This window comes from Symphodus melops (genome assembly GCF_947650265.1).
Source record: "Symphodus melops genome assembly, chromosome: 1".
In the NCBI taxonomy this organism is placed as follows: domain Eukaryota; kingdom Metazoa; phylum Chordata; class Actinopteri; order Labriformes; family Labridae; genus Symphodus; species Symphodus melops.
The window spans coordinates 23,808,978-23,834,008 of NC_136691.1; the positions used below are offsets into that span (position 1 = coordinate 23,808,978).

At 42.1% G+C, this 25,031-nt stretch overlaps 3 protein-coding genes across 3 annotated transcripts in view; 1 reads left to right on the forward strand and 2 right to left on the reverse strand.

Moving 5' to 3' along the window:
- LOC306821100 (adhesion G-protein coupled receptor F2-like) overlaps positions 1-10,406 on the forward strand; it is a 31,508-nt gene extending 21,102 nt beyond the window's left edge. Inside the window, exons 10-15 of the mRNA XM_079339293.1 lie at positions 54-1,424; positions 1,560-1,601; positions 2,006-2,047; positions 8,156-8,206; positions 8,299-8,362; positions 10,069-10,406. Of these exons, the coding sequence (XP_079195419.1) occupies positions 54-1,424; positions 1,560-1,601; positions 2,006-2,047; positions 8,156-8,206; positions 8,299-8,362; positions 10,069-10,124 (1,626 nt within the window). The 3' untranslated portion in view covers positions 10,125-10,406. The remainder of the gene's footprint in view (positions 1-53; positions 1,425-1,559; positions 1,602-2,005; positions 2,048-8,155; positions 8,207-8,298; positions 8,363-10,068) is intronic.
- Positions 10,407-10,724: 318 nt separating this feature from the next.
- ephx1 (epoxide hydrolase 1, microsomal (xenobiotic)) lies at positions 10,725-20,830 on the reverse strand. The gene is made up of 9 exons (XM_079339566.1): positions 20,638-20,830; positions 19,597-19,792; positions 18,936-19,116; positions 18,643-18,861; positions 17,872-18,001; positions 15,994-16,208; positions 15,530-15,638; positions 13,945-14,067; positions 10,725-12,531 (listed from the first exon to the last, which is right to left on the reverse strand). The coding sequence occupies exons 2-9, from the start codon at positions 19,777-19,779 to the stop codon at positions 12,321-12,323; spliced, it is 1,371 nt and encodes a 456-aa protein (XP_079195692.1). The 5' UTR covers positions 19,780-19,792; positions 20,638-20,830; the 3' UTR covers positions 10,725-12,320.
- Positions 20,831-22,521: 1,691 nt separating this feature from the next.
- Positions 22,522-24,691, reverse strand: srp9 (signal recognition particle 9). Its single transcript, XM_079341096.1, has 3 exons — positions 24,492-24,691; positions 24,279-24,347; positions 22,522-22,863 (listed from the first exon to the last, which is right to left on the reverse strand). The coding sequence occupies exons 1-3, from the start codon at positions 24,561-24,563 to the stop codon at positions 22,744-22,746; spliced, it is 261 nt and encodes an 86-aa protein (XP_079197222.1). The 5' UTR covers positions 24,564-24,691; the 3' UTR covers positions 22,522-22,743.
- Between the last annotated feature and the right edge of the window lie 340 nt (positions 24,692-25,031).

Below are 25,031 nucleotides of genomic sequence, written 5' to 3' on the forward strand. Positions count from 1 at the left end.
ACATTATGCTTTATATTTCACATGAGCTAATGTCTCCTTTCCTGTCAATGCAGGATATCCTTTTTACTGCAGGTGTCCTCACCACAGATGGTGCAAGGGCATCCTGGGAGTCCCTGAACGACAACAACAACAACAACACAAGCAATGTCTCACAAACAGGAAGAAGCTCTGCATTCTTGCAGTCACTTGAGACTATAACAAGTCTCATTTCTAGTGACTCTTTAGCGATTGAAACACCTTTTATTCTCTTAAACAAAACTACATTTCCAGACTTTTTCAATCAAAGCTTTAATTCTTCTGTGACGATAGTTATATCAGAACCTGAAGAAGGAGAGAATAATATCACTGTGATGACATTTGCTTCGATGAATAATGTTCTCCCTGCGAGAGACGAGGCAAATTCCTCCATCTTTGAAATCAATGGGAGAGTCGTTCTTGTTCAGACCAGCATGGGAAACAGCCCCATTAATAATATTAACTTTACATTTCAACTCTTAAACACTACACTGGTGAACCCTCAGTGTGTATTTTGGAACTTCAGCCTCTTTGATGGTCGTGGGGGATGGGACACTGAAGGATGTAAGTCTGTAGAAAGTCAAAATGGAAGCGTCACCTGCAACTGCAACCACCTGACCTCCTTCTCCATCCTGATGTCACCTTTTGTTAACTGTAATGTGTGTTCTGTGATAACATACGTTGGAGTTGGCATATCCATGGCTTCTTTGGTCATATGCTTAATAATTGAAGCAATCATATGGAGAAAAATAAGAAGGAACACCACATCTTACCTGCGTCATGTCTCCATTGTTAACATCGCCGTGTCTCTCCTGATTGCAGACATTTGGTTCATCATAGGTGCTTCTATTGCAGAAGCAGAAGCAGAGGGTAACCGTGACGCATGCTCGGCAGCTACATTTTTCGTCCATTTTTTCTACCTAGCCATGTTCTTCTGGATGTTGGCCTCAGCTCTCCTGTTGCTTTACCGCACAGTCAGTGTCTTTGATGGAGGTTTGTCCAAAAGATCTATGCTGGCTATTGGATTCTCTCTAGGCTACGGAGGGCCTATTATCATCGCGGTCATAACTATTGCTGTCACTGCACCCAGTGATAGGTACAGACAAGATCAATTCTGCTGGCTCAACTTTGATGAGTCCCTCGCCATTATAGCCTTTGTGTTGCCTGCTCTGACCATAGTGCTGATTAACCTTATCATCTTGATAGTGGTATTATACAAAATGCTGAGGAGAAGGGCAGTTGCAGACTCTGCACAAGCAGGTCAGAGGAATGTGTTATTGGTCATTGTGAGGACCCTGGCTGTCCTCACACCTTTATTTGGATTAACTTGGGGTCTGGGAATTGGAACCCTGGTCCAACCAGAAGATGAAGGCATCCACATTGCTTTTTCATTCTTCAATTCACTGCAGGTATGGATACTATAGTAAACATAACTGTGTGACATTCTGTATAATACTGTATATACACTTTTGATGCCTTTTGAAATAAGTGTGTGTTGCATCATTTAAGCCTTGTGATGCCACTCTGTGCTGTTGTTTTTATAGGGTTTCTTTATATTGGTGTTTGGACTGCTGCTGGACAAAAAGGTATTTAGCACTCATTATTTACATGTGTATGTAATTGCACTTTTAAATACAGGATGAAAACATTCTGAAGTACAGTTCATAGTTTTTACCAAACACTACCCAATGTGCTCTGTAATGTGTGCAGGTAATACAGATACTCAAAAGAGACTATTATCCGTAAATCAAAGTCAAGAGTATAATCGGTGGAAACTTTTTATTTTACTGGTTTTTACTGAGATATGTAGTTATTTTGTCAATGCTAGTTATAAACTGTATGAGTTCATCATTAAATGAACTAGATTGTTATTAAATGCATCTTCTGATGTACCTGAACACATCCTCAGTGATATAACCTGACTGAGTGACCCAAATATCATTTGCTTTGATGGGCATACACCTTGCTTTCAACAGTTTTTTTTTACCAGATGTTCATATTTGGTCTTCTTCCTTTCGTGAGCGTCCTCCAGGTGAGCCTCCCATGGCACTGTCAGCTTCATGATGATCACTTTCTTAGTGATGTTAGAGACCAGAAGGATGTCTGGTTTAAGTGTGGGGCCAGACATCCTTCACAATGTGGAATCTCAGCTGTTTCTGCAGGTCCACTGAGAGCTGCCAGTCCTGTGCTGTTGCCAGGATCCCTATCTGATTGCTTCTGCAATTGGCTTCAGCACCTGGTTATGGCAGCAGATATAAGTTGTTGCTGGGCAGGAGTTCAGAATGTGAATGTTACCTTTGCTGAGTACAGTGGGCAGTTTGGGGTCTCCACCTTAACCCAGGTGAAGTGGTTTGCTTGGCTAGGCAGGACATCGTACACTGCCCGAATCAGGAAGGCGATGCAGTGTGGCTCAGTCTGCCAGAGGTCCGTCCAGGTGTCCTTCCGATCCATGGCTTGCTTCCACCTTGTCGAACCCCCCTGTTACCTTAACCCAGACGCTTTGCTTGATCATTTTTCCAACAATGCTGCCCTCACCTTCTATTGAATCTGCCTCCCCTTCTCTTTCCCTTTGCACTCCTTGTACTGTGGTGTTGGGAAAATTCCCAAGCCCAGTCCCAGTCCTCACCACCACTCCTGCTTGGGCCACCTTTTGGTCTCTTGAGTCCCTCAGCACCTTTCTTGTCCAAGTAACCTCGAACACCTTCTCCAAAGACTTCAGGGGCAACAGGAGCTTTGTGCTGTCCCCATAGAGGGCGATGTTGCTGAGACTTCTGGGCAACCCCAACTATCTCATGAGACAGCTGCTGACTTACCTCTCCAAGGTTTACACAGTGGACATGGGGACCTCGACGTAGCAACTTAAGTATCCTTGGCAAAATACTTTTTTATATGTCCACGCTTTGAACTTGCCTGGGAGCACAGATTTGTCAACTGACCTTAGCCAGCAGTCCAGTTCCTGGCAGGTTGACTGCATAGATGTGGAATCCTGTCAAACAACTTGCCCATGGTCTTCACTGGCTTCTCTTAGATGGTTGGTATTAGTGTCCCTTCGACGTGGAATCAGAATCTCTCAGTGACATTGCCCTTCTTCACCACTCATGCTCTGGACTTAGCTGGTTTGAAGCTCATCTGAGCCCACCAGATAAGCTTCTTCAGCCCTTAAAGGATCCATCGTCCTCCTGCATGGACTCTGTTGACTGTCAGGTTATCCATAAAGGCCCATATTGGTAGCTGATGGATCCTTGATTAAGTCCGAGGGCCGCAGCACTCTGGATCAGCTAACTTGACAATCATGGTCATCGCAAGGATGATGGTGCAGCCGGTGATTATCCCAACCTCAAGCTGGTGCCATCCTGATGTTGGTCCTCCTGCTGAGATTCTCTTCCTGAACTGATCATAACAATTCAGGATCAGATCTGCAACATAGTATGGCACATTGCGTTTAGTCATGGTGGATTGGACCAGTTTGTGGGGGATGGAGCCATACGCATTGGCTCAGTTTAACCACAGCACTGTGAGGTCTCCCTTGTTCATGTGGGATTTCTGGATGAGCTGAATCACCACTCCAGTGTGTTCTAGACACTTCGGCACTCCATAGATCCCTCCCTTTTGCACTGAGGTATCTTTGTAGATGTTGTTGGATAGGAAGTCATGTACCCATCTGGCTACTATGATGAAGAAGATCTTTCCTTCCACGCTCACTGATAGTACGAATCTTTCTGTATTCGTTCAGTTTGGGTACACTCTGAAGAAATGATCTTGATGTCAGCAGATTACAATCTATTCTGAGTAGCTATGACCACACTTGAAGAAACGTATATATCATAGGTAATGTCTCTGAAGAAAAATGTACTGACTCGACCAGCAGTGTAATGAGAGATTGTTCTAAATAGATGCTTGACATTCTTAGAGTAAAGGTAATAATGATTTTCCACATCATGTATAGAGGAATCTAAAGTTGGAAGTAATTTATGACGCATGCTGTGAACAGTATTTAACAGATGCACAGTGATCATTAAACTTGTCTGTCTGTCTATCCTCCCATCTGTCTCTTGCGTATATTGTCAGACCCCCAATTGGGTTATCCCGTCTTCTACCATCCAGTCTGTTTTATAGATTCAGCAATAGGGACATTTAGTTAAACCCCTTACACTCATTAATGAGATCATTCTGAACTGGTCGATGTTCTTTGAATTCTCGTCTTGAGGGATCCAATCCCCTTCAGCATATCGCCACTGCTGTGCCCCCTCTCCTTCAGATGACTCTTCATGCAGCATCTTCCAGAGTATCTTGAGTAGCAATGGGCAGTACTTGTAGACCTTGTACAGAACACCACTTGATCCAGGGACTGAGCTAAATCTTACTTTCCTCATAATCTCCTGGAATTCCCATAAAAGAGGCTCCCTGGCGTTAAAGTTCTTTGTGTCAGGTGGTGAGTCTACAAGGATGTCACACTGACCCAGCTCCATCTGTCTGATGGGGTCCCTGTAGGTGTTCTGGATAAGCAAATCTAGTTCCACCTTCGAGCAGACCAGGTTGCCATCTTGCTTCTACCCCAGCAGTGATTTGGTTAAGCCAGAGGTATTGGCTATGAATGACGCACACTTCCTGACTCTCTCCTTTCTGCGCCTTTGGTGCCATTCTGCTCTGCACATAGACATCAGCCTCTTCCTCAAGATGGCCTGGAACTCTGGGGGGCCGCAGCTCCTCGCTGGTTTCCTTGTACTGCTTCTTGAGGGACTTCAACTCGTGATGAACCTTGTAAACCTTCACTGCCCCCTGGTTCATTGTGTAAGTTGTCTGAACAGGCCATTTTTCCTCTGTTCCAAACCTCTCCTAGGCAAGGCTGATGATGACGGTCATCATGACCTTAAGTCTTCGGCGTACATCCCCTCTCTTCAATGCTTCCTGCACCTTGCCACGTGTCCTCATCAAACTGCCGTCTTACAGTCCTGTGCCACTTGCTTCAAACCTTCCCTAGGTAGAGACTTGGGAGAAATGGTTGTGCTAAAACACTTCTTCCTGGCGAGGTTAATCTTGAGGCCTCAGCTGTTCTTACAGATTTTCCCGCTTCTTCCTTCCTTTGCGCTCCTTGCTCTGTAGTGTTGGAAACATTCCCAACCCCACTCAGCCATGGGCCACCACACACACCTGATGAAGTCTCGTTAAACAAAACAAAACAAAAAACACTGAATGTGTCCTAATGGTAGATATTGCATTGTATTGCGTATTATCTCATCTGGTGCTTTTATTTTGAAGGTGGACAAACTGAAGTGTGGTGCTTTGTGTTGATAAGCTGTAAGACAAGCTAATGAGCTCTGCTGAGTGAGAAAAGCAAGTGCCTTGTAGAGCCCCCAGTCTTTTTTCCTCATCTAACTAAATGAGCAACAGATAAGAAAAAAGATGTGGGGCGTCTGTAGAGCTGGGTATCGATTCAGATTTCCCAAATCGATTCGATTCGATTCACAAGGACCCGATTCGATTCACGATTCAATTCGATTCGATTCGATTAAGGATATTTCAGTCACAGTACCAATTTTACTTGAATAATTTTAACTCTAACTTGGTGCATTATTAAAGATATTATTGTTGAATTAAGCCCAAAGCAGTGCCATTAATCATGTACTTTTTATTAAACATGACCTGACCAAAACAAAAATGTAATTTAAATCAAATCACAAGGCAGGCAGTGTAAATAAGGTGGCTACAAACACATTGTATCAGAAGAGAAACAACCAAAAGAGACAAACAATCATACAAATGAATAAATAATTAATAAATAAAAGTAAACAACCAGAAATTTAAAAGGTTCTGAATTGTCGTATAGTGCAATAAGTCAGGTTGTCAGGTATGAATCCGTTGCTCTGGATGTCCAACAGTCACAAGTTAGGGCGACTCTCTTTGCTAACTTAAGCGATGTTGCGATGCTATGTTTCACGTCTGCATACACGTTTGGGACTGTCACTTCACTTAACTGTTTGCGTGTTGGTATAACGTAGCGTGGCTCCAGAGTCTTTATAAGGCAGCGGAAACCATCATTTTCAACAACGCTGTATGGTCGTATGTCCTTGTATATAAATGTTGCGACAGCCTCGGTTATTTTCTGGTCTCGCGGAGAGTTTGCTGGTAACCTACATACAAATGCCTTCTCCAGCTGCGTTTGCTTCGGGTCCGATGTCTTTGCAGACTGCGTTTCCGGGTGGTGTCTCGATAAATGATTTCGGACATTCATTGTTTCCACAATATTTCACCTCCACGCTGGAGATCTTGCATATAGTTTTGCTATTGTCCAGTTCATTGCTGCCTTTGTGTTTTTTAAATCCAAAATGCAAGTTTGTTGGTAGTGCCTTCAGTGCTCCCACCATGTTTAACAACGCTCGCACTCCTCACCTAGTGACGAGATCTGGCTGTCCACGCGAGACTACTCGGCTTTAAACTGCATTACACACAGTAGAAAAGACTATTAAATAATCGATTTTAGGATTTTATGAATCGATATCGGGCCATTCAAAGGAAAATCGATTCGAATCGATTAATCGATTTTTTTAACCCAGCCCTAGGCGTCTGGCAGGCAGTTAGACCAATAGTTAACAATAGATTCAAGCTGTTTCTGTTGCTGACACTTGCTCGTGTAGACACACTGTAATCAGGGGGAAAAAACACCTGGCGGGATAATTAAGAACTATGACACCTGATTTAAAAACAGATGAATGCACACAAAAAGTCTTCAACAGGGCAATTTGTCCAACCTTTGGTAACCTTTACTGACAGACTAGAGTCAAGTGCAACAATAGGACTGCAGGTAAGATAAGTCATCCTGCTGGAGTCAAAACAATTGTGTTCCCATGTTTGCCTGAAATCAACAAAAACATCAAGCATGTTTCGCCAATGTAAACATAATAAGATGTTACATATGATTACAGATTAATTTAAAGGTTGCATATTCTCACATAGTTGTTGTTGAATGTGATAGACTTACCGATGAGAAAAGCCAGAGTTTTGCTTCTACAGAATTTAATCAGAGAAATAAAACGCGGGGACATTGTGAATTAATGGTGTGAGGTAACAAAAGACAAGACTTCCTCCTGCCTTCAACAAACATTACTGCCCCAAAACACTGAAATAGGCAGCTGACAGTCATCCTGTCATTAATTAATTTAGCTAACAACTTTAGCTATCTAATGTTAACTAAGTAGAACTCAGTGATGCTTGAATGAAGCATTTCTTGCCCTTTAATTTCCAAACAGCAGCAATATCAACCCAGACACATGACAACTACATAAAGCTGCCTGTATGTTTGTAGACTTGTGGACATTCTACATTGATGTCAGGAGAGGGATTATCTTCTAAATTTAAGCAAACATTGCTGAACAGACGTTCTGGTGTTACGATTAAAAGACGAACACGACTGAAAGTGTCCTAACAAAAGCCTCTTTATTTTTTGTTTTTTTGCATTTTAATCATATCAAAAATACTTATTAGATATTATGTTTTTGTGAAAGCTAGACACAGAGGCATTTGTTAGTAAACAACATGTCCAAACACTTCAGCTGAAAGTCACCAGATGACCACAGGCAAAGACTTTGCCTTTTCTAGCAGTGAAAATAATGTATCAGAGCCACAACTAATGATTTATTTTAATATCTCTGTTTACTTCGGTTGCCAGGCTATTGAAATAAAAAGCCAATGTTGTGATTCAACAGTGTTTTCAACAGTAACCAAAGTGTTTTTTTGCTCCCCCGATGGTCCCGTGACTGAAAGCCATGAAATGAAAAGAAAAAGAAAAGAGGGCGAACAAACACCGAGCTGTGGGAGTTTCACCCACCCGGGGGAGGGGTTACTGCCCTTTGTGATGTCATGAAGAGAAAATCTTCATACAGTCTGTTTAAGCACACATTTACTGAAGCAGGCGATGGGCGGAGAGGATGGATTTTTCTCATGATTAGGGGTGTGGAGAGAGAATAGGAACACAGACATTGTGAAGGGTTTTTTTTATAATATGAGACCTTTAACAATGTTCAAAATGATCAGTCAGAGTTAGACCTCTGTGTGGGGATAAACGTTAAATCTGCAGCTTACTGCAACATCAGACTTTTGGAGCTTCAAGAACCACACTAATTCTTGACAATTAACTTTTCAGGTGCGATCAGAAATAGCAATAAAGTCACAGATTTCCGGAAGTGGCACCAGGGTAAGATATTTTCTTTATTTTGTCATTTTTCAAAGCTGATCGAAATATATTGCAATAACTAATTCCTTTGTTTACAATCATTCTTGTTTCAGACCACCAGTGCTGGAAATTCATCGAGTGGATTTGGATTTCTCCGGCTCTGGAGACGTGGAAGAGGTACAGCAGTTATGTCCCAAAAAGAGAAAAAAACGGTGTCTCAGTGCTTCTGTAGTAGTTTCACAGGGTCCCAGCTCAGTCAGAAACTGAAGTTCTTTTCTGATTATAAGTCTATCTATCCTATTCTTGTTTGAGTGTGATATCTCAGTAGCTGGATTGAATATCTTTAAATTGCCCAAACAAAAAGCACAAACTTCCACCTGGACTCAAAAGACAACCTTTTCAGAATTTGTTGTAAAAGTTCAATAGTCAGAGTTATATCTCAAGTGCATTTTGACTTAACGCTAAGACTGACACAATAATAGGCCTACAAAGGATCAGCAGCATAAAATGATTAAGTGAAGACATTTTGTCACCACTTACATCATCTCAAGTCTTACGTGACCATGGTTAATCCAGGACATTTGGAGGGAGTTTTATCTTAACTTATAAATTGAAACTGTAATTTATGTTTTCCACAAATAAATAGATTTAAAAATGCCTGAAAACTCACTTTTTTTCTGAAATGCAATGCAAAATGGCCCAGCAGCTAAACAATAGTCCCTGAACAGTGTTTTTCCTACATGTATGAAAATTGGTACACATATAAGTCATGCCTTGGCCTACAAAACAAATATATTATGACCATAATATTCAGTACAACGTACATTGGCGATTTGAAGGAGGTTTTATCTTACATATTTACTTCCGTAATCCAATGTGTTCCTGATGCATTTAGTGTTGGAATAGTTTGAGAATTTAAATGCAGAGAAATAGCAGCAAGACACATGCTTGTACTGGCTTTAGAAAGGATAATACTTTTTTTTTGTCCCATATTTCCTCTAAAATTGAAACACTATAACATCTACTGAAGACAATCTGATGTGTTTCCACAGCTCCATAAGCCAGCACAGCAATCGGCAGTGTTTATATTGAGAGCTCTCTCTCACTGTTCCTCCCCACAGTGCAGCAGTTTGGCAGATATGGACCGTCTTACAAAGCAAGATCAAATGAATGATTTTTTAATATATTTGTTTATTAGTTTCCTGATTTTGTGCACAGCCAAATGTTCTTCCTGGTGTTCCTGCATTCGCCTTGCACAAGTTTTGTTTAAAAATGATGAAATGTGTATTGAATCCCTCATAAAGGCAGGATCATTTTTTTATAGACTGAAGGCAATAAGCATTTAATCAGCCAGCTGATATCTGTTGATATTAGCAAATCAAGTAACTCTCAGTATTGGTTACTTTGATTACATATGCAATGATCTTTACCAGTCAATTTACCAGTGTTGATCAACCGATCAAGAGTGGAGACTAAACTTTTAAATGACAGGGCAATCATTTCTGACGTTCTGCGCTCTGATTATAGACTGTAAACATCAGGCTCTGATGGAAACACGTCACTTTACTGGGGCAGACATGGGCAGTCAGGACCGTTTCACCCCAGTCAGGCAGACATTATCAGATCGAGCATGTACACGATCTGGATCTGAACAACGATCGGAATGACATTTCTTTCCAAATGAGCCTGATCGGATCAGTTTGTTCTCAATGACATGTTTACATAGAGCGTTTTTATCCGGATCAGGCTTTTCTTCCGATTATTTGTATCCATGTAAACGTAGCCAGAGTCAACCATTGATGCACGTACATGCCCGGTTACATGTTTCTTCTTTTTTTTGGCACAAACACATTATTTTGTTGCTGTGTTGTGTTTTCTTCCAGATGGATACAACATCTCATCCAACGACTCTAATGTTACTCAATCCCTCAACACTTGATGTTTGCAGAGCTCTCCAACCAGGCGGCACTGAAAGAGAACCGACGGAGCTTGACACTTTTTCTCCTCTTCTAATCATGAATTCAGTTTTCTTTTTAATGCTGCTGCACAGCTTAATTGTATAAACATACATTAATATTTATGTTTGACAAATAGTATTAATCGACTTTGTTGAGAAAGGAGTTTATTGTAGTTGCTAGGTCAGGAAATGCACACAGTCGTCATTCTCCTTTCTGAGCACTAGAGGCAGAAGTGCACCAATATTTTTCTTTCAGGTACTTTAATTTAATGCACTTTTAAAAAAAAAAGTATCTAAAGTAAGTGTTCTTATGTTACTGTGTCATCTAATAAATACTTTTTTTAAAGCAGAGACTTTAATAGCCTGTTTTACAAATCACACATGCACACATTTCTGGGGCGCTGCGTGAAGTGAAGCAGTATATAGAGGGCGGGAGGGGGGGGTTGAGCCCAGGAGGAGGGGCCCCAGTTTAAATGTCGTGTTTACAAGCTACAACAAACATTTCTACTGATGCCATCTTTAAGGTCAGCTTGCCAGTGTACATGTTGTTGCCATGCATACATAGAAAAATGAGGCTCATCATTACAACAGAACACTACTCAGTGTATATTTTATTTGGTCCAGAACAGAACAAACGAAATGCATTAAAACACGTCCTTCTGGTCATCTTAGCATAACAAGACAAATTCAATTTAGTCCATTCTGTGAAATGAAAAAATATTTTATCACCACACAATCATATGAAAGCAATATGTCAAGCAGCATTACACATTGTATAACAGTTCTTCAACATGAGCAGTCCTGATAATGATTAAAGTCTGCCATCATGATCATTACATAAACATGTTTTAAATGTGTTTACAGCAATGTGAGCATGAAGTGCTCCTACTCTTTCTAGAAAAATCAAAGTGAACACGTAGCATATTAAAGACATGAGCAGGCGGATGAAAGGCACTTTATAAACCCTCTGTCTGTGGTCATAGAATAAAGGTGACTTCCTCAGAGACTTAAACTGTAACAATTGCTTTAAAGTAAGTTCGAAAGGTAGAATACTACGAAAAGAAAAACTATTAAAGGTCATATATTCTCCTCCTCTTTAATCAGTTTAAACAAGTCTCAGAGCTCCTCAACATGTGTGTGAAGTGTGTTGTTGCAAATCCACTCTGATCCTGTATTTGATCATGTCTATAAACCCCTCTATTTCAGCCCTGCTCAGAACAGGCTGTTTCTGCGTCTGTATCTTTAAATATGTAAATGAGCTGTGTCTGACCACGCCCCCTCTCTGGAAGGGCTCGGGTGTACTCGATGCTTTCTCGCTCCATGTCCTATTGTTTAGGGTGAGAAGGCAGACTCAGAGGGCAGAACAAACACCTCGCTGTGCGAGTGTCACCCACTTGGGGGGGAGGGGCTACTGCCCTTTGTGATGTCATGAAGGGAAAATCTCTTAACGGTCTGTTTGCGCACACATTTTCTGTAAAGTGGAGCAGGCAGAAGACAGAGAGGATGGACTTTTGTCATCATTGAGGGGTTTGCAGACAGACTATGGACACATTAGTGTCAGAGAAAGATGGGGAAGTGTATTTTGTTTACATATGAACTTTAAACCGGTTTAGAGCAAAAGCATAGCAGCCATGTTTGCAGTTTGAGTCCGAGAAATCCCTGGTCCCTTGTCTCAGCTTATGAAAAATCACTCCCTCCTTCCTCCCATCTGTTGCTGCTCAGGAAATGTTCAACTCTGCAAGGCTAAAGAAAGGTTTGGTTTAGACCATAACTTCATGCAGTTTGGCAGGAGAGAGAGGGAGAGTGAACCTTTCTGACTTTATCCTACACCAAGCTGTGAATTTTAAGGACAGGTGAATTTGCCCACAGCACAGTAACACAACTTCAATACCTGCTCAATCCACACCAGAGGCTTTGAATGTTTGTGGCCCACATGATAAATCATGAATAAGGCTTTCGCTCTCACTGGCCAAGCTATAATTATTAAAACTGCTTATACACAGTATTGATTAAGTATGACTAGGAATAATCAAAACAGAGCTATACTTGATCAAGGAATCCACCTCAGAGAGAAACTCAGTGCTTACTTTTAAAGAATCACACCTCTTTCTTCTCTACTTCTTGCTCTCCACTGAAATCTAAAATACTTCTTTCCATCTGCTGACTAGTTTCCAGTCACTATTTCTTCTTTTTCTTCTCCACTGTCTTTATGAAGTTCTGGATGTCCTCGGCCATCAGCTGGGGCTCCTCCATGGCGGCAAAATGGCCACCACGGGCCATGTGAGTGAAGGTCACAAGTTTCCTATACTTTTGTTTGACCCAGAGTTTGGGAGTGTGCGTCAGGTCGTTGGGGAAGCAGGCGAAGCCAGTGGGGACATAAACAGGTATCCTGGTGGGGGGGGACAAAGATCAGGTGTTTTTTACATGCATGCAGATTATACTCCAAGTTCTACACTAACCTCTTGTAGTGGTTTTAAGGGGTCTTTTATGGGGGGTGCCAGTCGGTATCTGAACCGACAAACAAAGTTTGTTCTCTATATGCATTTGTTAATCCCACCACAAAGCTATCCTCTAGTTCTTTAAACCAGACTTCACTCAAAAATAGAAAAATCAGCAATACACAAACCACAAGAAATTCACACAAAGACATGAAGTGCAGAATAAACTGAAATGTATTAAACAATATTAAATGTCCAGCAACAATGTCCAAAAGTCAGTGTCTTTTCACAGTTCTCCAAGTTCTTAACAAAAAAACCAAGAGTGGGCTCTCTTGTTAGTGAGTCACTCTTTGACTGCACCGTTCAACAAAAAATACCTGAGTGAGCTCTCGCTCTTCTCAAACGCAATAAAGGATCTTCGGCGTGACGGCCAGAGAACCCAAATAAGAAAAAGACTCCAACAGGTCGGAGTTACCTCCTGCAAACAGATGATCCGTCTTGGTTCAGCGGCTTTCCCTTTCCTGATGTCCAGCCAGGAAGGAGGCACTTCAAAAGGACCGAAAAGCACGACACCGAAAACTCCGGGGATTAAACTACACAGGCTTTTATCAAGGGCTGGAGCAGCTGCAGACGAGAACACCGGTAACCAAGAGTTGCGGATGCCGCCATCTTGGTTTCTACGTACAACTTTTATTTTCTGGGCAGCGTCAATCGAGGGAGCTCATTGGCCAGAGAGGGACGCGTTACAGGGCGTGGAGCCGGCAGAAAAGGTATTTCCTCTCGGCGGATCGCCACACTCTGACATACAGTAATGAAAAACACTGCTTAGAGAGCCTGACCAGTATATACAAGTCTGTTGCTATGATTGGTTGATATGGTTCACAGATATTAATAATAGAACCATATACTAGCTCTTTTCACATAAAAGTGATGTTACCCCCTGGTCCTTCCAGTAGAGTACACGTGTAGAGCTTTCACACTTAAAAATGACTCCAGATATTTTCAGAGGAGCCGAATGTGTGAACGCAAATCAGCTAAATGAAGAATTCCCCTCCAGTCAGAGTGAGAGGGCGGTGACATGCTGTGATGGACGGATCAGACGGCACGCCACCGCTACAATCTCTGTGCAGGTAATCGAACGGCTGCATTATGTTTTCTTTTAACCAGTATGTTCTTCTCCACTCTTCAGTTCATATTGAACTACAGGTAGTGTTGATAGAAAGTCTGATACTCTCATTTAAGCAGAGTCATCGGACTCTGCTGCTACACCTGCATTGTTCTCCTGATTTCACTGAAAGTGGACCAAAGCCGGAAAAAAAATTAACATTATCACAACAATATTGCCTAAAGTGGTGGTCACCTACTTCGAGTGCGGCTGGTCGAGGCCTTGGCTGAAGTTTTCTTTGTAGAACCTCATGGAGGAGATGATGCAGCCAGACGTCCAATAGATCATCACGTTAGTCAGCAGATCATCCAGGGAGAACTTCCTGCAGCAGATCACACAGCGTTTCATCAGACAGTGAGGCATTTGAAATATATATATATACACATACATATATATATATATATATATATACACATACATATATATATATATATATACACATACATATATATATATATATATACACATACATATATATATATATATATATAACTAAAATCAAGAGCTGCTCATCACTTCTGGGCACTACTGTGAGGTGGCAGTCTGCAGAGGCTCTCTCCTCTGACTGGATTTTACTGTTCTGGTTTGTTTTGGTTGACTCTGAAGGTTTCTGGGTGGAGCTGGTGTGTTTCCTCCAGCCAATGACAGCACACAGGAGAGTTTGAGAGTCAATACAAATTCAGGGATTCGGCGTGAACGTAGCAGCAAAGACGAGAAAATACAACCACAGGGAGGAGTAGCGCCAAACAAAGTTGGTTCTAAAACGAGGATGAACCTTGTGTCGTCTTTCACCCGCAGACGTGGGGTTTGTCCGCTTTACGTTTGACAGACGGGTGACAAACACCGGCGGTTAGCTTGCGCTAGCGTGCAGTGTAAGTACAAGCAGTAAACGTGCTCTGGGGGAGATAAGCAGAGGAGGAGGGGCCCAGTTTGTAGTGGAATTGGACAGCACACCAGCTTCCCTCCAGGTAGTAGTGGAGTGGTCTCTGAAGAGGATACCGGCAGCCTTTGTGTGGAAGAGGTTCAAGTGGAATGAAAGGAAAGAAAAGGCAGAGAAGAAAACGCCAACATGTGTCAGCCTTCGTCAGGGCGTTAGAATCCTTCTCAGGTGTGTTAGCACAGACACTTGAATTTATAAACTTTTGTCTGTGTACTGATTATTTTCACTTCTCTCACTCATTTACTCTGAACACAAGACTTTGGATGTCACGTGTTGGGATGCCTACTAAACAAGAAAGCACTAACCTATTGATGGGGTAAATAATCCAAATGTCCCTAATGCTGAATCTGTTGAACAGACTGAATAGTAAAATACGGCTCATGGCCGCGAGTCTACCTGACAGAAAATACTGAGACTCTGTGCAAGCTGAAGATATTGCAGCCGATAAGTACAGTACTCTGTAACTCTTTTAAATGAAAAGCATCTATTCAAAGAACGATGTCTCATTACGCTGCCAGCTGAGTCTATACATTTTGTTCCTGATAGATTTCATATGACATGCTACTCTTCAAATATGGTCTTAGCTTCTCAGAATAGATTGTAGTGTACCCAAACTGTACTCAAAGTGAACAGAGTCACAGAAATTCAAACTATCACCTATTCCTATCCCACACAAGAGTGGCTGTAAGCGCTTCAGAGACCACTCAGCTGCTACCCGGAGGTTAGCCATTAGCTTTTTTCCTGCAATCTGTTCCCACTACACATCACTTTTAGCACCAAGTATAACCAGACACACAGAGTCCCTTCCATTCATTCATTTATGACATTGTGTTGTTCTGTTTACCTGGTGAGGCCTCCATCCTCCAGGTTCCTGAAGTGACGGCTCGTCCATGTGGAGAACTTCTCCAGAATGTAGGAAGCCAGACCCACAGGAGAATCGTTGAGTCCTCGACCTTGAGGGAATTTCAAAGTTAGAAATGATTCTCTCTTTTCAGTTTTCTCATCCCTGCTTGAAAAGGAACATTCACAGAGACTGGTGTTACAAAGTGTGTGTAGGTGTTCAGTGTATCACTCAGGGGCAGTGACCTCTTTACTTTCTCCTCACTCTGTTTCCTTAATCTCATGTTCAAATCTATAAATCATTGAGATTTATAGATTTGCACGGTACAATTTTATCTAAGCTCAATACCTGCATGAAATACTCATTAAAGCCTCTAAAGTCCAAGTGCTAACTTCACACAGTGCAGCTGTCTTGATTCTTGAGTTTAGTGGAGTTGACACTATGTTGAGACAGCTTTAGGTCCTTACCCACAGTGTCAGGCTTGGTGGCCTGGATGTGCATGTAGCCGGACTCTTTGATGGACTCCACCACCAGTTTCTCCATGCAAGGGAAGAGCCGCTGAACATCCAGGTCGGTGAAACCAAACAGCTTAGGGAAGCGTCGGCCGAGCATGACGGATAAAGCCATGGGCAATCCTGGTTTGGAGGGCGGGGCAAAGTTCACATGCAAGCCTTTGATTGTGCTAAGGGATGAAAAAACAAACAAAACAAGAAATGACCCAGCATCTTCCAGCATCTTATCACATCTCTGCCTTTTTCAAGCGAGCCACAGTCTAAGTGGTGAGGCCTGTTTCATCATGAGCCTGGGATCCTGCCGAAGATTTCTGCCTCTTAAAAGGCTGTTTTTTTCTCACCTATGTAACTTCTGCTGCTTCGCAAAAGTTCTCATGATGGACTAAGTTGGATCTTTGTAATACAGCAATGAGTGGTCTTTTTACCCGCTCTTTGTAATATTAAATAACAAAGAGTAAGGTCTTTTGTAAAGTGTCTTGAAATAACACGTTATGAATGCCGCTATACAAATAAAGATTGATTGATTAACCCAAAGCATGAGCTGAACTCCGCTTCTTGACCAATGGCGCTAGTGCATGTAAGTGAGGGGCGTGGCTTTGAGGGAGCACAGAGGGGAGGGGGTGAAAACACAGAACGGAGAGGATGCCACTTTTAAAATCATGCTAGTTTTCAAAAATGGCCAACCCTGCCTTTAAGCACATTTGTTCCCGCTCCCCTTTCCTCCTCTGGACTGCACTCACTCTGCTCCAGGACTAACCGGGCCTGACCTTTGTTACCTCTTGTACACAACGTTGTAACATGTGCGCTAAGTTTACCAGACAGACGAAAAGAAAAAGGGACATACATCTGAAAGCTCTTTTACCTAAACGCTGACTTATCTTGAGTCATTTTATTCAGATACTGTACAGCAGCGGTCCCCAACCTTTTTTGCGCCACGGACCGGTTCAATGTCAGACAATATTTTCACGGACCGGCCTCTAAGGTGTGGCGGAAAAATACAACACAATAAAATGATACGATCAACACAAAAAATCTGGTATTTTGTAAAATATAATAATAAATGTGAATCCACTGTAGGACTCCTGATATTGCTTGTTAAATGAAGGTTTCTTTTTCTTTGTGGTCCTAGGTTCTTCTTCTGTCTCCTCACTAGGCCTTTTCCCCTTCCCAAAGAATTTTTTCAAAGATGTCTGTTTGTTATTCATTTTGCTAGCTTGTGGGTTTAAAATAAGCGGTAATGTATCACGTGACGAGACGAGCGGTTTGACATCATATAGACAGATGTAACCGAGAGAATCCGGTGGTTTTTCAAAATAAAACAGTGTTCAGACTCGGATTACAAATAAAACAGAAATAATGTAAGTTATTATTTTTTTCTGTGCGGCCCGGTAGCAAATGACTCACGGACCGGTACCGGTCCGCGGCCCGGGGGTTGGGGACCGCCGCTGTACAGCCATAACACTCTGGGATTTCTTGATAATGACGGCTGTGCACGTTGTGTATCCATGCTTGTGCTCATGCACACCTCTTCCAACAATACCAGGGCTAAGGAAGTGTCCCTTTCTCGGGCCCAGATCGGAACACACTAGTCAAATCAACTCGACTTTTGGGGTGAAACGTGCTTAATAATAATAATAATGATGATAATAAAAATAATAATAATTAGGATATACTAAGGTGAGGAATGGATTGCCTCGTGTGAGTGCGCCATGACTAAAACATGGTGGGCTTTCACAATAAGTTAACATGAAATTCCTCAGGGGATTGTACTCCTGGCGAAAGCCATTTAGGTCAAGAGGGTGGGTGAGAAAGAAGTGAAACAAGGCGTCTTACTTGGGCTCCAGCTGAGCCATGTTGGTGGTGACCAGCCAGCCCCAGTCTCCTCCATGAGCGTAGAAGTGCTGGAAGCCCAAACGCTTCATTAACTTGTGGAAGATACGTGCCGCACAAACTGAATCAAAACCTGTTTACACAAACACACAAGCAAACCTATTTAGAGATCAAATGCACAGAACAAACCTGGAAAGTTAAGATATTTACACAGGTCACCATGTGGTGGACACTGTAGCTTCAGTGTTTAGCCAGCTCTGCATCGCTCTGTAAACCTTTCTGTGTTCTAACCTCTCTCCATTTTTAAAATCATCTCCAACATTGATCCTAGTTTGAGCAGCTTTCTGCTGCTGGAGCTTATTAGAAACATGCAGAGGCTTTTTAGCTCGGGTACAATCACTTCTATCTGAAGCAGTTCCACTGCCCGCTTCCATCGCTGCAACACCTGTTCACCTGATAACTGCTCTCATATCTGACAAACCCAGGGGCGTCCAAAACGGCCTTCAAAGCCCCACCTACTTTCTCTGGTCCAATCAAATCCAGAGCATTCAGGCGCAGAATCTAAAGTTAGAAGAAGGACAGAAGGCTGCTGCATTGTTGTCATGTAGCATGTTAATGTCTGATCACAGAGGAAGAGAGCGTCATCATTTCACTAACTCCATGTTTTACACATTGCTCCTATATACATTACAGTAATACACAAGGCTGAGACATTATGGGGATGTTGGGATTTTTTTTTTTCATGGTTGCAAGTGAAACAGTTTACAGACTCACCTTTCTTATGTGACGCCTCTGAAAACCCATAGCCTGGTATGGAGGGACACACCACCTCAAACACAAGGTCATGAGGGTCTGTTGGTTCTGTTAGCAGAGGGATCATTCCATAGAACTCATAGAAGGATCCGGGCCAGCCGTGAACCATTATCAGAGGAAGAACAGTCGTCCCCTCTGGCACCTTCTTTGGCTTCACATGCAGGTAATGGATATCGATGCCTGGGTGGAAGACAGGGGTTTAGAACACGTCAGGCAGCGGTAATAGCAGCTATGCGTCAGCTGCATGGCCTCACCTTCGATGCTGGTTTTGAAGTGGGGGTACTGGTTAAGTTTGTCCACCTGTCTTTTCCAGTCAAATTCATTTCTCCAGTAAGAGACCACCTTCTGCAGGTACTGGGAGTTGAAGCCATAGTTGAACTTGCTGTCCTCCAGTGACGGGACAGGGCGAGTCTGGTCTATCCTCCTGTAGAGGTCCTGATTGACATCAAAGAGCAGACACATGGAATGATGAATCCACTGTAGAGTCGTAGTAACACAAACAGACACATTTTTATACTCTGCATGAATGATTAATCATGTTTTTGAAGCACAGTTTGTGTCTCAGGAACTAAAGAGTTATTTTATTGCATGTCTGTTGTTTTGTAGACAGACAGACACTTTATTGATCTCGAGGGAAATTCAAGCTGTATGAAACAAGGTGTACTTCTTCTCTGGAGTTTGTTAAAAAAGAAACGTTATTTACGGTTTACCTTTCTGCTTGTATGAAAGGATTCAGCCGTGGCCTTATACAGTCATATAAACATCAGCTTTGATGCACTGAGATGCAGGAAACATTGTGTGCAGAGAAGGTACTTGTGTGAAAATAACCATTATTGCATGTATAAAAAATAAAAAAAAGGGACGAGTTAAAAGACGAAACTTTTGCTTTCTTAGCAAACTAAGACGAAAGCAAACCTCGATCTCTTCATCAGTGGTGGTGACTTTGAAGGGCTTGATGGTGACGTCCTCACCACCTTCAGGCGGTGCTCCGGGCCCCCACCAGCCATCCTCCGTTTTCAGAACCTGCTTTCTGCTCCTCTGAACCAGGAAGAAAATCACTCCTCCAATTACCACAGCGACCAGCACCTCAGTGAACATGGTGCTGAAGAGTCTGCGACAGAACGGAGAAGGATGGATGAGCAGAACAGATGAAAAGAGGAGGTGCCGTTATAATTCAATATTTCACTGAGGGTGAGGCTACGCACCAAGACATCCTAAAAACCTTCCAGGATTACAAACCAAAGATTTTATTTCAGCTATTATAATTTGTGACGTATGACGCATTCAAAACAAGAATGCTATTTGAAAGCAACAGATTAAAGTTAAATCCTCATGTCAGCGACTTTCTCTGCCAGTGATGTAACTTTAGTCTGGGCTCAAGGACTCCATCAGTCATGAGACTGGTGAAACATGTGGGTCCAGTCAAACAAAAGCTGTCTCTGTTGTTGTTGTGTGTGTTAGTGGCAAGCTGACAGGATTAGCTAAAGACGTGGCCCCTCAGTTACAAAAACCTCAGACCTGCACGACAAGCCTTTCAGAGCTGCACTCATATAATGCTGCATTCATTCATCAGAAGCTTTGAACTCCATAAAACAGTCCAATGTTCAAACAGCAATCAATAAGAGGTCAGCAGGTCAACGGACAAAGAGCACATTTATGCAATCATAAAAGATACAAGACATACAAGATCCCGCCTACTCCTCTGATCTGATCCTTTAAGCACTTTGTATCAAAAGTTGAAAGTATCTTTAACTCCTCTCAGTAAAGTCTGTCTGCTGCGAAACTTCCGAACACAAAGACTTGTGTTGTTTTCAGTCAGAATATTAAACATCGAGGCTGCAGGACACATGCAGAGATTACCAAACAAGTCGCGCAGAACAGTCTGAAATACGAATTAAAAAAAATAATAAAAAAACAGGAAAACTCGCCACAGCTCACAAAGTTTGAGTAGTTTACCTTAAATGTCTCCTGGAATTGGTCTTTCAACTCCTCCACCGTTTTCTTGAATCCTCCCCTCGCCTCGGGCTGTCTCACTGTCCCTGTCCTTCAGTACTAGTTTAAATGTGACTGCAGGAGGAGCAGCAAAAACTCAAATCAAGTGTCATGCGTATTATTCTGAGCACGTGCACGAAGCGCATGCGCGACTTTATTTCCTCGAAACCTCCGAAGTGCATGGCGGGATGTGTAGTATTTTACGACAAGGAAGTTCTGACCAAGCAATCTGATTGGACAAGAGGGAGAGCAACGTAAGTGGGACCTGAAGAAACACAGCACAGCAAACAAGCACAACGTTACAAACAGAAACACACACACACACACACACACACACACACAAACCTTTTATAACTTTGTAGAAACACACAGACATGCACAAAAATATACACACTATAAACAATACAAATACACTGTTTTTCTTTCATTTGTCTGAAGTATATCTAAAATATTATTAAATATCTTGATATACATCATATCATTTTGTGTCATTGAGATTAACATTATTACATGTACTATATGCTGACGTTCTTTTGCACAGTGATCTGTCATTTGTTACTGATTTACTTCATGCATATAATAAACATTCACACTTGGTTTGTAGACACTCTGTGGACATCAACTGTGAAAACACAATTGATATTTTGAGCACATATGTGTGTTTTCTGTCAGGCGATAATCCAAGTTAGAATCCTGTATTCATATCTTCTGACGTGCCTTTTAGCACTCAGTCGTTATTATGCAGCCAAAAGCTTTCTGGGCCAAGACGTTACTAATCTCTGAACAGAAAGTTAAATCTTCAAGTAGGTCAACTTACACTCACAGTCCATGAGTGCACGTTTCTTTGTAATGTGTGTGTATGTCTAAGCTGTTGGTGCCACATGGGGGCGGCTGTGGATCAGTGGTCTCTCAGGACGGTGTGAGGTTCAATCCCCAGTTCCTGCAGCTTCATGTCCCATGTGTCCTTGAGTCAGACACTGAACCCAGAGCTGCTCCCCCTGCTTTGTCAGTGCAGCGTATGAATGTTACTTCTGTCTCTTTACTCAGCAGCCTCTACCATCAGTGTGTGAATGTGTCAGTGACCTGAGGTGTGAAAGAGCTTTGAGTTGCCAGCAGACGAGAAAAGAACGATACAAGCTCAAATCCATTTACCAATCACCACAGCTGTGCAGTTTGAGGTCCAAAACAGGCACAGCCACCCCGAATCACAGCAGAGCTGATGGTTGGTAATGATGTCGACGATATTTAGGAGGATTTTTATGTTTCTGCAGAACAGCTGTCGATGTTGTGTTCTTCCTCTGGTCACCTCTTGTCAGCACTAGTGTGTCCGATCAGACTTAATGACTTTATGACTTAGAGACTCTGATGGAAAGTGAACGTCAGGTTGAGATCAGAGGAAACGTGCTTAAGATGTTTCCCAGCACAGTGAGGACAGGAAAGAAGCTGGCTTCACTCGGAGGTAAATAAACCTTTATTCAACATGTGACATGATTACTCTCAGGCGATGACATGGCTTTCACAGCATGTTGTTGTTTGTGGGGGGGGGTCATTTTTACTAAATCAAAAGGTCCTGCTTCATTCATGTGGCACGAGTCCATGAGGACAGAAAATGAAACCATTAACAGTGACTTTGAACCCAACTTCTTCAGACATGTGACCCTTCTTTACCGTCTTACATCTCATTTAAAAATGAAAATAAATACAGTCCTCCTTCAGACTAATCAAGGTGTCAACGCTGCTCACTCAGCCCCCCCGGTTTCCCTTCTGTACATCACTCAGCGGCCTACACTGAGTTTCTGTCTCATTCATACCATCAGAGATGTGAACAAAAAGCCCCTCCAGGACACGTAGAATGACGGGGTTTTATTGATTAAACAGGTAGCTGAAAAGAAAAGAAAAAAATCCTGAGAGAATAATAAAATATATACAGTTGATCACATCTCTGATGGGATTCATCCTCTCTGTATCTCTGCTCCCGTCTCTCAGACTCGCACTGCGGTGTTTCTATGCTCTTAACAACCATTGAGTCCACTGAACTCAGTCCAGGCGCTCGAGCTCTCCTCGAGCCGTTCAGTCCGTTTCCATGGCACCACTGTGCGTCTCTTTGGACACCATGAGTCTCATCAGCTTTCCGTGCAGCTTCTCGATCTTCTTCACATCCTGGGCCTGATCCGTCTTGTACTGCAAACACTAAGAGGACAGACAGAAACATATCTCATGTCACACTAAACTATGTATTCACTCCCATCTCCTGTCCAGGTCCAGGATCTTTATTTCAGCTGGTCCTGTTAACATGAGAAAACATTAAATACTAGTTCGCAAACCTTACACACTTTCACACAAAACTCCCTGGTGTTTTTTCTACAGGAAGTCCGAGTGACCTGGTGTGAGGACGCAGCAGGATTGTTTGGGTGTCTCCTAATTCTTTGATTTGACTCTATGAATCTATTTTCGATTCTAAAAGATTCCAAACATCAGGATCTCCTCCAGTCATCTGTGAGAAAGTCTGAATTTCTTGCTGCTTTACTTGGCGTTCTCCTGAGTTTGTAAATAAGAAAGCGTTGTACTAATTCAGAATAATACCTGAACCAAAAAGTTGAAAACGGCGCTGGAGTTGTCGGCCCCTTGACCTTTCAGTGGAAAAAGAAAAGTAGAGACGGAGAAGAAACGGCACAGATACTACAGCAGCAGGCTCGAGGGGCTTTACTGGACCTGCGCCGAATCCTCCGAACAGCCAATCAGAGACTCCTCTCACCGACGCCGATTCAACATGTCAATTCAGCCGAAAAAGGCAGACGGGCGGAGACGGACACACTGCAAAAACTAAGGTGACGATCTGTCCAGCTAAGACCGACGGTCTCCTCGGTGTGTCAGGGCCTTCACAGGTTTTAAATGATCTCTATGTTCTTCATAATTATTTTTTTTGATCTGCAGGACAGAGTCCAAGACGATAAAGTACCTTTCATCTAGTTTAAATAAAAATGGGAATCAGAGCACAGCCATGGATTTATTAATCAATGTTTGAAGAGTATGAATTATTGCAAAGTACTCGAGTACTGTCGAGCTCCCACAAAGTTAAAAGTGCTGCTCGAATTATGAACGCAAAGATCCAGATTACTAAACGGGATTAATCATGATTTTAAAACATCTGCATAACATCTGTAACGTTTGAAGCACTTTAAAAAACAATAAGCCTTCGTTTGGACGTGGTAACAATAATTATAATACTTATAACAATCATGAACTGTGATAGAACTATGCTGGAAAAACTACGAAAACAAACCATTTAAAACATCGTTTAATTGTCTTAATTTCATTGTATGGAGAAGTCGAGAATACAATTAAAATCAGATTAACTGTGGAGCTTTGTGACCAAAATGATCATGTTATGGAGTTCTGCAGATTAATCAACAATCAGAAATATAATAATTACTGGTGATTTGCTCTACTACAAGTTCCTCAACATAAAATCCTGTTTTAAAAGAGAAACACTCTAAGCGGTAAATACAGAGACTAAATAAACAATGTTAAGATGCAACTACTTAATATTTGAAATATACTGTATATAATATATTTGTGTTTAAGGTGGTCCTCATGCTACTTACCACGGCGTTGTCGGTCACTTTCATACAAAGGTTTCCGTCACAGTGTCTGTACTTTAACACCACTCTGACCTGAAACACAACACATACTTTAAAGTTCTAATAAATCATTTTAAATAAATAAATAAAAATCTGTTTAAGACTCGACTGTGCTGCACGCTGCCCAGCTAACATGCTAACCTCACGCTGTTCAAACATTAGTATTCTTGTTTTCACCTTCATTGGATCCGTTAAATAAAGTTTCTCCGCCGCTCGGGCGAACTCCTCCCACGTCTGATAAAAAGGCATTTTTATAATCACAAGAAATGTGTTTTTATTCTCACTAAACTCCGCCGGCTCTGCGCCTTTCTGCTAGCTTCAGAACAACACATCAGCGTGAAGGCAGCCAATCAGCGCACAGAGGACGTGATGTCATAATCACTTCCGGATTTCTGTTTCAAAATAGAGGCACCTTTTGAATTTAAATTGGAAAACGGAAAGGACAAAGTGAGGTTTGCGTCCTCACGTAGCCTCGTTGATTCAATATATGGCGTAAATTAATTAAGAAACTTTTAGGTTTGGGGTTTTATCACGTCAGTGGCTCCCGATCACCACCGGCCTTTTGTTTTGAATTATCCGAAGACGCCGGACCGGAAAGTATTCTTTGCAGGAGACTGTTGTAATGTTTACATATCGCCCTCTAGCGGTTAAAAGGAACAGGCTGACTAAAGGAGATGGTGCAACTTCAATAAAAGCTGAGGGATGTGTGGTGGATTT